The sequence below is a fragment of the Oncorhynchus masou genome, chromosome 31 (assembly GCF_036934945.1).
Source record: "Oncorhynchus masou masou isolate Uvic2021 chromosome 31, UVic_Omas_1.1, whole genome shotgun sequence".
Classification (NCBI taxonomy): Eukaryota; Metazoa; Chordata; class Actinopteri; order Salmoniformes; family Salmonidae; genus Oncorhynchus; species Oncorhynchus masou.
The window spans coordinates 25365972-25379325 of record NC_088242.1 but is presented as its reverse complement, the minus strand read 5'-3'; the positions used below and the strand labels follow the sequence as shown (position 1 = coordinate 25379325).

General features: G+C 40.4%; 1 protein-coding gene across 3 annotated transcripts in view; it reads left to right on the top strand.

Annotated features, from left to right (window-relative positions):
* LOC135523654 (brain-specific angiogenesis inhibitor 1-associated protein 2-like protein 1) overlaps positions 1-13354 on the top strand; it is a 44702-nt gene that overhangs the window by 1248 nt on the left and 30100 nt on the right. For all 3 annotated transcript variants that reach the window (XM_064950467.1, XM_064950468.1, XM_064950465.1), the window contains exons 2-3: positions 41-116; positions 508-594. In XM_064950467.1, the coding sequence (XP_064806539.1) occupies positions 41-116; positions 508-594 (163 nt within the window). The remainder of the gene's footprint in view (positions 1-40; positions 117-507; positions 595-13354) is intronic.

The window sequence follows — 13354 nt, the reverse complement described above, 5'->3', positions numbered from 1 at the left end:
CCCCCGTCCCCGTTCCCTGTCCTCCCTCTCTCAATTACAGAATGTGATGGAGCAGTTCAACCCAGGTCTGAGGAACCTGGTCAATCTGGGGAAGAACTATGAGAAATCTGTAGCCGGTGAGAACGTGTTAATGTTTTCTACCCAGTACAGCCAGAGGAGGATGGGTCTGAGTCTGGTTCCTCTCAAGGTTTCTTCCTTCTAGGGAGTTTTTCCCTGCCATTTGCCACTGTGTTGCTGCTTGCTCTTTGGGGATCTAGGCCAGATTACTGTCAAGCATCTTATGACAAATGTTGTTATAAACAAGGGTTATACAGCATGAACAAAATGTGATTTATCATCCCAATATTTGGACATACGTGAATTAGATGTCTCACATGAGACACTAACAAGTTAACTTTTACACTGTGGTTTCAGACACAGCCATGGCTAGCACAAGGGTCTGAATAGGGTATCATGTAGGTGTTGGTGAGATCCATTCATATGATTATTTTGTTTGTCTCCTCACAGCGATGACTCTTGCTGGGAAGGCGTACTTTGACGCTGTGTCAAAGATTGGAGAGACTGCTTCCGTGTCCCCTGTCTCCAGAGAATTAGGTAAGTTCACACACACACACACACACACACACACACACACACACACACACACACACACACACACACACACACACACACACACACACACACACACACACACACACACACACACACACACACACACACACACACACACACACACACACACAGAGAGAGAGAGAGAGATACACACACTCACACACTGTAATGAAAGTATCATTAGTACTATATACAGGTTGTTATTCCTTCTCTCTGTGGTGACTCACCACCCATTATTGAGGTGACCTATTCTCCCAGGTCTATGTTTTTATGATCCATTAAGTAGCTTCTTATCAGTGGTGTAAAGTAATTAAGCAAAAATAGCTTTAAGTACAACTTCATTTGTTTTTTTGAGGTATCTGTACTTTACTTTACAATTGATATGTTTGACAACTTTTACTTTTACTCCACTACATTCCTAAAGAAAATAATATACCTTTTACTCTATACATTTTCCCGGACATCCAAAATAACTTGTTACATTTCGAATACATAGCAAGACAGGAAAATGGTCCAATTCACACACTTATCAAGAGAACATCCCTACTTCATCTGATCTGTCAGACTCACTAAAAACACATGCTTTGTGGCCTCATGGGTGGCACAGTGGTTAAGGGCGCTGTACTGCAGTGCCAGCTGTGCCACAAGAGACTCTGGGTTCGCGCCCAGACTCTGGGTTCGCGCCCAGGCTCTGTCGTACCCGGCCACAACTGGGAGGTCCGTGGGGCGACGCACAATTGGCCTAGCGTCATCCGGGTTAGGGAGGTTTTGGCCGGTAGGGATATACTTGTCTCATCGCGCACCAGCGACTCCTGTGTCGGGCCGGGCGCAGTGTGCGCTAACCAACGTTGTCAGGTGCACTGTGTTTCCTCCGACACATTGGTGTGGCTGGCTTCGGGGTTGGATGCGCGCTGTGTTAAGAAGCAGTGCTTCTTCTGTTGTGTGTCTCCCGAGCCCGTATGGGAGTTGTAGCGATGAGACAAGATAGTAATTACTAACAATTAGATACCATGAAAAAGGGGTAAAATTTTAAAAATAAATAAAATGAAAACCCATGCGTTGTTTGTAAATTATGTCTGAGTGTTGGAGTGTGCCCCTGGCAATCCTAAAATTAAAAAATAAGAAAATCGTCCAGTCTGGTTTGCTTAATATAAGAAATAGCTGTGTAGTTTCTTCCTCTCCTGTAACTGAGCTAGGAACGACGCCTGTATCTTTGTAGTGACTGGGTGTTTTGATACACCATCCAAAGTGTAAATAATAACTTCATTAATAATAATAACTTCAAAGGGATATTCAATGTCTGCTTTTTAAAAAACTCATCTACCAATAGGTGCCCTTCTTTGTGAAGCCTTGGAAAACCTACTTTGGTTTTCCAAGGCTGGTCTTTGGTTTTTGGGGTTTAATCTGTGTTTGAAATTCTGAGGGACTGTACAGATAATTGTATGTGTGGGGTACAGAGATGTGGTAGTCATTCAAAAAATAATGTTAAACACTATTATTGCACACAGAGTCCATGCAACTTATTATGTGACTTGTTAAGCAAATTCTTACTCCTGAACTTATGGGAACTAGGCTTCCCATAACAAAGGGGTTGAATACCTATTGACTCAAGACATTTCAGCTTTTCATTTTTAATGAATTAGTTTAAAAAAAAAATAATTAAATGTCTAAAAACAGAATTACACCTCTGACAGAAATTCTGTAGTTGACCCTTGGATCCGGGTCGGATCTGATTTGATTGTCACAGGTCTTGGGTATGTGTAATTAGAACTGATTTGCCAGTAAGGACCCGAATGTGACTGCTGCAGTAGAAAGAGAGAGAAAATTGTCTAATTTATACTGCTGCGGCTTTTCATGAGATAGCTTGTAGCTTGTTGCTTTTGTCGGCTAATCACAAGTCATCAAAACTGCACTAGCCTCTGGCTCTGTATGTGTCATTGCAAGCAAGCGAAAAGATCAATGGAAGATGGAATTAAAATGATGGAATTGAAAGTGAAAGGATATGTTTCAACGACCCAGATTGGATGATAAATAACCCAGTTTTGGCAGCTAGAAGTTATACTAACTAGTACGAGTTGGCTTGGTTGCTGCTGTCTCGCTCTTCCTCCTCCTCGAGCCACTCAGTCTATATGGAGACCCGACACTGTCTATATGGGGCCTGATCTGATTAGCCTTGGGTCCATTTGGACCGTGTCTCCATGTTAAAACATATATTTATTCGGTAGGGTCTGGGGAGGAAAGCCCTGGGTCCATTTCAGAACCTGTCTAACTTTTTGGACCCAAGAAGACCTCTCGTGTGAATACTTTCTGAAGGCACATTCTAGCCACATTTATATTCATATTGAACATTCTTAGCCTGGTAGCAGATCAGTTTGTGCTTCTGGCCAACTTAATCTAACATTCCAAAATGGAACACCAGCGTCCGAAACGTTTTGAATTCGATGTCTGGAGCTGTTCCTACTCTATTTGTATGGTGCCTACTCATCTGCTCAGCCTGGCCACAGCGAGACTGGCCACAGTCAGCGAGACGGTGTGAATTATCTCACGTGTTACACAGAGTAGGGCAGCAAACACACAGAACAAACAGACTGACAGAGGAGGACTGTATTCCCACCATCATATCCCTTTTTCTATCTATCTATCCCTCCATCTGTTGCCCTTCTCTCCTCGTCTCCTCTCAGGGGTTCAGAGTAAACACACTGAGCAAAAACTGGTTGAATCAACTTGGTTTCATGTCATTTCAACCCAAAAAATGTAATGTAATGGTTTGGGGAAAAAATGGCACCCAACTTTGAACCTAAATCCAACTCAACCAAATGTAATTCAAAACGAAACTTTGAACTGACATGCCCAGTGGGAAGCTTGTATTGTTGTCAAGATAGATGTTGAGGGGCCAGAGCAAGAGATGAGGATGTTGATTGATTTTTCAAACATTTTGAGTGTGACCCCTTGTTAGATATATATATATATTTTAGGAACATTTTCATGCTTGAACATTTTCGTGCTTCAAGTTATACTAGTAGACCAAGCGCAGATGTCACAGTGTGACTGCAAAAGTTACCTCTGGCTCTGAATTGACTTCACAATGACTCTCATATTGATAAAATCCACTAACATATTGCTATGAGTAACCTCCCCTCTTATAAATGCTTTGTAAGGATTTTAGGTGATGAAATGTAATTTCACTCAGTAGCTAAATAGAGTAGTGTATTAGAGCAGCATCTGCATCAGTCAGTGAGTTTGGCACTTTGTATATACAGTACCAGTCAAGAGTTTGGACACACCAAAAACCCTTGAATGAGTAGGTGTGTCCAAACTGTTGACTGGTACTGTACGTAGAACGGCTATTAAAACATTCTAATACATAATGCTTAATTCCAGTTTGTGGGAAAACAATCAAATATGGTGTTGCAAATCATTGTACAATCAAAACCGCTGTGAAATATCTTTTCCATAACCAAATATATTGTATATTCAGCTGTTTGAACACAGTTTCTAAACCCAGAGAAGCAACATTGCAAGACTTCCGGAAATGCTTGCGAAACAGACCAAACAGACCAGGCCGGGTTTGGGGTTCGAGAAGTCAGTGAAAGAAATGAAAAATTATTCCTTATATAGTTGTTAATTTTGTCAAAATCTAAAGGCACAACCTAGATTTGAGCCAATGTCTTACATAGTTAGTTGAACATGTTATTACTCCAACCTCATTAGAGACAAAATGACATCGCCTACATGTGTGATCAGAGATTTCTATTGGAGAATCTTTGGTTTGAAGCTGCTATACAAAATCAAAAGTAAAAGATGCAAAAACAAAACTTAAGAACAGGAAGCATAAGTAGCGCACATAAAACAGATCTACCACTTCTTAGACTTGCTTTCAATGAGAATGACAGATCTAGTATAAAACACATTTCTATGTGAATTTGGTCTGGTCGTCCAAAAAGTGTCATATTGCAGCTTTAAATAGCCTGTAGTAATAGTACAGTAGTAGATGATCCACATCACTTCTAACTAACTACCCACAGAAGCCCATGTAATCTCATGTTCTCTCAGCTTTCATCTCAGGTTTCAAACATATTTTCACCCTCTCAGGTTTCAAAACAAATCCCTGAGTCTGTATTTTGTCATACAGATTAGTTTGTACATCCTTTTTGGATGAAAAGAAAAGCAATCTTTAGATCCATAGCCTTTTTACAATGATAGGTGTACGATCCTGTGTTTTTTCCGACCACATGACCTGACCAGGATGAACTCTGGCCCTACTTATAGGCTGCAACTAGAGTTTTCCCTTGTTTGGCCTTGTAGTCAAGAAATACTTCAGGCCCTAATAACGATAGATAACCAATAAGGGACAATATCTACACAATATGTAAGCTCTGTTCTGCTTTATGACAGGCCTGTGTGACCTCCTGGTTGGTGCTGTGACATTGTGAAAGGTAAATGGTGTTGTTAACCGAGAGAACAATCAGTTAATCGCTTAATGTCTTGCCATTTTTTGAAAATGACTGCATCAACTGTTAACCTCTGAGAGACATTCCTGAGTGCTTTCACTTCAAATAAAACTGCTGGGCTTTCAGATGTTTTAGATGTGTGAAATCTAAATGAAATAACTTTTAACTTGAACTTTTTATGTAGTCTATCACCAACTTTCCTCAACTCAATGGGAGGTATTCATAGAATTCTAAGTACAGTCCATGACTCCATTCCAACTCAAGTTAATGGAGTGGTTCTATTTACTCCATTGTGGCTCAAGGGAAAAGAGCAGTAAAATGACCTGGCTCTGCAAACAACAGGGGCAGAAAGAATCCGTGAGGGAGCCCAGACTGCTAGACTCCTTCCTGGCATTCAGTGTCATGGAAAGACCTGATTGTGGTGAGAAACATATCTCTCATCACAAGGTACATACTTTACATATACTGTAATACTACTTTATGGCTAGGTTTTTAACATCTCTGCTATCATAAAATATTTCCAACTGGTTTATAATATGTGTAGGGACATTCATTTTTTGGGGGTGAGGGAAATAATGAACTAGCATGATCACAACAATCTCATATCAGTCCTCCATCAGTCATGTGCTTGTAGAATGTCAAATAATGTGTTTACTTTTCAAAGTGCAGTGTTTCCCCTATATGCGTTTAGCTGCGTCTCACACACACACATGTACAGTGCATTCAGAAAGTGCTCAGACCCCTAGACTTTTTCCACATTTTGTTACATTACAGCCTTATTCTAAAATTGAATAAATAGTTATTTTTCCTCATCAAGCTGCATTTGGGGAGTTTCTCCCATTCTTCTCTGTACTGTACATCCTCTCAAGCTCTGTCAGGTTGGATGGGGAGTGTCACTGCACAGCTATTTTCAGGTCTCTCCAGAGATGTTCAATCAGGTTCAAGTCCCGGTTCTGGCTGGGCCACTCAAGGACATTCAGAGACTTGTCCCGAAGCCACTCCTGCATTGTCTTGGCTGTGAGCTTAGGGTTGTCCCTAAGTATGAGGTTGTGAGTGCTCTGGAGCAGGTTTTCATCTAGGATCTCTCTGTACTTTGCTCTGTTCATCTTTCCCTCGATCCTGACTAGTCTGCCAGTCCCTGCCGCTGAAAAACATCCCCACAGCATGATGCTGCCACCACCGTGCTTCACTGTAGGGATGGTGCCAAATTTCCTCCAGACGTGACACTTGGCATTCTGGCCAAAGTGTTCAATCTTGGTTTCATCAGACCAGAGAATCTTCTCTCTCATGGTCTGAGAGTCCTTTAGGTGCTTTTTGGCAAACTCCAAGCTAGCTGTGATGTGCCTTTTACTAAGGAGTGGCTTCCGTCTGGCCACTCTACCACAAAGGCCTAATTGGTGGAGTGCTTTAGAGATGGTTGTCCTTCTGGAAGGTTCTCCCATCTCCACAGAGGGATGCGAGTTTGGTGGTTCAAAACTTCTTCCATTTAAGAATCATGGAGCCCACTGTGTTCTTGGGGACCTTCAATGCTACATAAATGTTTTGGTAACCTTCCCCAGATCTGTGCCTCGACACAATCCTGTCTTGGAGCTCTACAGACAATTCCTTTGACTTCATGGCTTGGTTTTTGCTCTGACATGCACTGTCAACTGTGGGAGCTTATATAGACAGGTATATGCCTTTCCAAATCATGTCCAATCAATTGAATTTACCACAGGGGACTCCAATCAAGTTGTAGAAACATCTCAAGGTGGTCAATGGAAACAAGATGCACCTGAGCTCAATTTTGAGTCTTATAGCAAATGGCCTGAATACTTATGTAAATAAGGTATTTCACATTTTTTTAAATACATTTATATATTTATTTATATTTATATTTCCAAACATTTCTAAAACCCTGTTTTAGGTTTGTCATAAGGGGGTATTTTGTGTAGATTCTTGAGAAAATTCTTTTTAATACATTTTAGAATAAGGCTGTAACATAGCAAAATGTGGAAAAGGTCAAGGGGTCTGAATACTTTCCAAATGCACTGTATATATACAGTACCAGTCAAAAGTCGAGACACAGCTACACATTCCAGGGTTTTTCTTTATTTTTACTATTTTCTACATTGTAGAGTAATATCAATGAAATCAAAACGATCAAATAACACTAATAGAATCATGTATAACAAAAAAAGTGTTAAACAAATTGATGACAGCTTTGCACATACTTGGCATTCTCTCAACCAGCTTCATGAGGTAGTCACTTGGAATACATTTCAATTAACAGGTGTACCTTGTTAAAAGCTAATTTGTGGAATTTCTTTCCTTCTTAATAAGTTTGAGCCTGTCAGTTGTGACATGGTAAAAGACCAAGTCCATATTATGTCAAGAACAGCTCAAATAAGCAAAGAGAAATGACAGTCCATCATCACTTTAAGACATGAAGGTCAGTCAATACGGAAAATGTCAAGAACTGAGAAAGTTTCTTTCAGTGCAGTTGCAAAAACCAACAAGCGCTATGATGAAACACAGAGTAACAGACACACCTCAACATCAACTGTTCAGAGGAGACTCCATGAATCAGACCTTCGTGTTTTAATTGCTGCAAAGAAACCACTACTAAAGGACACCAATAAGAAGGCTTGGGCCAAGAAACACAAGCAATGGACATTCGACCGGTGGAAATCAATTTTTTGGTCTGATGAGTCCACATTTGAGATTTTTGGTTCCAACTGCCGTATTTTTGTGAGATACGGAGTAGGTGAACAGATTATCTCCGCATGTGTCATTCTCAACATGAAGCATGGAGGAGGAGGAGGTGTGAGGTTGCTTTGCTGGTGACACTGTCAGTGATTTATTTAGAATTCAAGGCACACTCTACCAGCATGGCTACCACAGCATTCTGCAACAATACGCCATCCCATCTGGTTTGCGCTTAGTGGGACTATCAGTTGTTGTTCAACAGGACAATGACCCAACACACTTCCAGGCTGTGTAAGGGCTATTTGACCAAGAAGGAGAGTGATGGAGTGCTGCATCAGATGATCTGGCCTCCACAATCACCCAGCCTCTCCCCAATTAAGATTGTTTGTGATGAGTTAGACCGCAGAGTGAAGGAAAAGCAGCCAACAAGTGAATCTAAAATATAACATTCAAAATTCACTCGCACATCTGAGCTATCTTTTTTGCAGGTGCATGGTACTGTAACAGTTGAATAAAATGAGTAAAACATTTTTTTTCTCAAGAATCTAAAATGTATTTTGATTTGTTTAACACTCTATCGGTTATTACATGATTCTATATGTGTTATTTCATAGTTTTGATGTCTTCACTATTAATAAAAAAATAGAAAATAGTACAAATAAAGAAAATTCCTCTCTATATATATATATATATATATATATATATATATATATATATATATACTGGTTACTGGTTTTGGAATGAGATGTTCTACGAGCAGGTGTCCACATACATATAGTACAGGTATATACAAAAAAGTATGTAAAAAGATATATTGGAGCAAAATATTTTAAATTATATTTTAAATTAATAGGAATCACCAAAATAAAAAGCTAGACGGTCGGGGAAAATTATTTTAATTTTAATTTTAAAATGTCATGGCATTTGGCCTCCATTGATTTAAAAAAAATGTTTGAGTCACTCAACTAGCATAAGATTCTCTGTGCCCCATGGCAAAATATGTAGAATTGCAGGAAATTTGCTTTGAAACTGCAATTTTCCACTCAGTCTCATGACAAAATTGATGGCATTTGCAATCAAACTAAAATGTTTCACTCAGCCCCATGACAAAATATGTAGAATTTTAGGAAACTAGCTTTAAAACAGCTAGATTTAGTCTCTGCGGCCAAGAGGAGAGCCATTGGCCACGCCCACTACCTAAATCAAATAAAATTTATTTATATAGCCCTTCTTACATCAGCTGATATCTCAAAGTGCTGTACAGAAACCCAGCCTAAAACCCCAGACAGCAAGCAATGCAGGTGTGGAAGCACGGTGGCTAGGAAAAACTCCCTAGAAAGGCCAAAACCGAGGAAGAAACCTAGAGAGGAACCAGGCTATGAGGGGTGGCCAGTCCTCTTCTGGCTGTGCCGGGTGGAGATTATAACAGAACATGGCCAAGATGTTCAAATGTTCATAAATGACCAGCATGGTCAAATAATAATAATCACAGTAGTTGTCGAGGATGCAGCAAGTCAGCACCTCAGGAGTAAATGTCAGTTGGCTTTTCATAGCCGATCATTAAGAGTATCTCTACCGCTCCTGCTGTCTCTAGAGAGTTGAAAACAGCAGGTCAGGGACAGGTAGCACGTCCGGTGAACAGGTCAGGGTTCTATAGCCGCAGGCAGAACAGTTGAAACTGGAGCAGCAGCACGGCCAGGTGGACTGGGGACAGCAAGGAGTCATCATGCCAGGTAGTCCTGAGGTATGTTCCTAGGGCTCAGGTCCTCCAGTGGTGCTTACCAGAATAATGTCATAAATCGATGGAATGAATGCATCAATAATCTGACATCAGTAAAATTTTCTGTCATTCTGCATCTCCTTCGTGGGGGGGACGTTTAGGGGCCTGGAGATTTCAGTTAGTCTAGGATTAATTGATGTTGTTATGTAACTGTCAATCCCTGAAAAAGATTGCGTTCCCTAACTGTGCATTCACATTCTCTCAAGCAATGCTGAAATAAATAAATCATACTGTTCCTGAGACAACATTTTACTGCATGAAATACTTAATTGTGCAGGAGTTAATATTGTATTTATCCACATGTTAGAGGTTATAGGTTTACAGTCCATGTCCAGATTACAGTTACTATTCTATGTAGCCCATCTGAACTTTAAAGGTGCGCAAACAACTTCCACCGTCCTTGGAATCCATGCTTTCAACAATCTATCCAAAGCATTTAAATCTATGAGAGGGACTGCACACTTCATGAAGAAAAGTGAGCAAGTGAACACTTCATAGGGACAACGGTAGGCAGCCAGGGCCAGCCATTGGCTGGCTGCTCATTCACCCATGATGCCTTCGGCTCTCCACTCTGTCACGCTCCTTTCGCTCACCAAACAATCCCATGGCCACCCTGACCCCACACATCCTCCCTTGCCCCACACACCCTTGCTCTATCCAGCATCTGTTAAACACAAAGTTTTCATAATATGGGTGTTTTTCCCCCTCCATTACCCTAATCTTAAAAGAACAATCTGTCTATATTTGTACATTTTATGCATGGGCAAAGTGAAGCCAAATGTTGATTTTAGCACATTTTCCTGATGGTGTGTTTGTGGCCTTTCTATTTGAAGTGAGTTTACTACTGTTGTTGAATTGCTTGGTACCCATTGTGTGTACAACACACATAAATCTGATGTAGGAGATATTATGATGTGATACATCCTCCTGGGAAATTACTCTCCCACCTATCTTGTGACACATCACTTAACAAGTGCCAAATTATGGAATTTGGTGTTTCTTAATCTCCTCCTATGTCCTTGCAAATTATTTTTTTATCTACTTCTAAATCAAGTTTCTAAAGAAACAGTCTCTAAACTCATGTCCTCCATGGATGGGTTGCCTGGAGGATTCTGGTCAGCTTTTTGCCTTCCATTAGTTCAGTCAAGGTTCAGTAGCATCAGTACCATAGGGAGTGAATGTGTGTGTGTGTGTGTGTGTGTGTGTGTGTGTGTGTGTGTGTGTGTGTGTGTGTGTGTGTGTGTGTGTGTGTGTGTGTGTGTCATTGTGTGTGTGTGTGGGGGGGGGGGGGGGGGGGGGGGGGGGGGTTGCATGTTAGCGCTAACGTCCTGAGCTGAGTGCCACCGATGTCTGATTCATATCCAAGTAATATCAGAGAACGAAGACTTCCAACCATGGCAACATCAAAACACTAACTCTCCCTTCCTGCCATTGGAATGTGTGGCTTCAAGATTGCAATATCCTTGGCCGTGACTCAAATAGGTGTTGTTCATATGGCGTCAGACTCATGCTGTGACATGTTCTATAATATACCCTGTAAGAGTTATCATTATTGTTTTATGAGAGTGAGGACTATCTCAAAGTGGAGAGTTATGATCTCAAAGTTCAAATGTCACTGCTTTGGTCACTGTGTATGAGGTAACCACACCTAGCTCAATCAGCCATAGATACAACGGTTTTAGTTCACTCCAATACTAACTAATAGTATAGTAGTATACAGTGACCTTCAGAAAGTATTCTCACACTCTGACCACATTATGTTGTGTTACAGCCTACATTTAAAGTTGATTACATTGAGATTTCTTGTCACTGGCCTACACATAATACTCCATAATAAGTGGAATTATGTTTTTGAAAATGTCCCTTTGAGCATGGTGAAGTTATTCATTACAATTTGGATGAGTGAAAAGAAAGAAGCCTTTACAGAATAAAAATATTCCAAAACATGCCTCCTTTTTGCAACAAGGCACTAAATAAATACAAAACAAATGTGGCAAAGCAATTCACTTTTTGTGCTGATCACAAAGTGTTATGTTTGGGACAAATCCAATACAACACATTACTGAGTACCACTCTCCATATTTTCAAGCATAGGTGTGGCTGCATCATGTTATGGGTATGCTTGTAATCGTTAAGGATTCGGGAGTTTTTCAGGATAGAAAAAAAGAAACCGAATAGAGCTAAGCACAGGCAAAATCCTAGAAGAAAACCTGCTTTAGTCTGCTTTCCACCCCACACTGGAAGCTTAATTTTGTCACATGGAATGACACTGGAGAGACGAAGCAGGCACGGGGAGTCAATTATTTAATAAGCATACAAGAAAACAAAGACAAAAAAGTCCAGATGAGTCCAATATCCCTGATGCGCATGACGAGGGAAGGCAGGTGTGCATAATGGATCATAGGAGTGTGTGATGCAGGGTAGCCTGGCACTCTCAAGCGCCAAAGGGGGAAGAGCGGGAGCAGACGTGACATATTTACCTTTTAGCAGGACAATAACCTAAAACACACGGCCATAGCTACACTGGAGTTGCTTTCCAAGAAGACAGTGAATATTCCTGAGTGGCCGAGTTACAGTTTTGACTAATGGGCTAATGTTGCACAATCCAGGTGTGGAAAGCTCTTAGAGACTTACCCAGAAAGACTCACAGCTGTAATCGATGCCAAAGGTGCTTCTACAAAGTATTGACTCAGTGGTGGGACAACTTACGTAAATGAGATATTTCTGTTTTCGTTTTCAATAAGTTTGCAAACAATTCTAAAACATCTTTTCACTCCGTCATTATGGGGAATTGTGTGTAGATGTGAGAGAAAAAAAGACTTAATCAATTCTGAGTTCAGGTTGTAACACAACAAAATGTGGAATAAGTCATGGGCTATGAATACTTTCTGAAGGCACTGTAGTAATAAAACTGGTACATATGAATAACCTGAACAGATCACCTGTTGAAATGTATTGTAATTCGTCATTGAATAAGATTAAGAATTTGCTCACAATGTTTCCTTATTACACTTATGAGAAAATGGCAGGTATTCTTTTGGCAGAGGCCTACACCGTTCATAAACCACATCACCTGATAAGAATGTGAAAGGTGACAGGCTTAGTTTTATGTGCTATCAACACCACCATTAAACAGAAAGGCTATAACACATAGGTGTCAGGATGTAAGGTTGGGCAGGATCCAGATTTCCATACCTTCATTCCATGACGGTTCCATCTCAGGATATACAGTATAACCAGCCTCAAAAAATTTGAACGTCACGAAAAGGCCCAAAAATATCAGTTAACAAATACAAAATGCTAACAAGTGTTAAGCAATTCCCATAGCGGATGCTTGGTAAATGCTAACGGGCGCATGCTAACATGAATTACTAAGACAACCCTGCTTAAAGTTACGCAAGTAGCTATCTCAAAACACAGTTTGCATCACACACAAAACAAATATTAGACAGCAGAGATCTTAATAAAGGAAGGGATTGTCTCTGCTGCTGTTACGAAGAAGCTTTATCTTGCACGCTAAAGTCAGCTGCTTAGCTAACATCAGCAAGTTAGCAAAAACCTGCTGCAGAGAATTTATTTGGCACATCTTAGATAGTTCATTTAATAGTTAGAAGATATATAGCGGATAGACATTGGTAGTGTAGTGAATTTCATACAAGCGTAATGTAACGGGATTCGTCCTCCTCTGACGAGGAGTATGAGAGATCGGACCAATACGCAGCGTGGTAAGTGTTCACGATATTTAATAGAACAGAACACTTAAATACAAAAACAACAAGAGAACGCAAAATTAAACATAAACAGTTATGTCTGGTGCAGATAC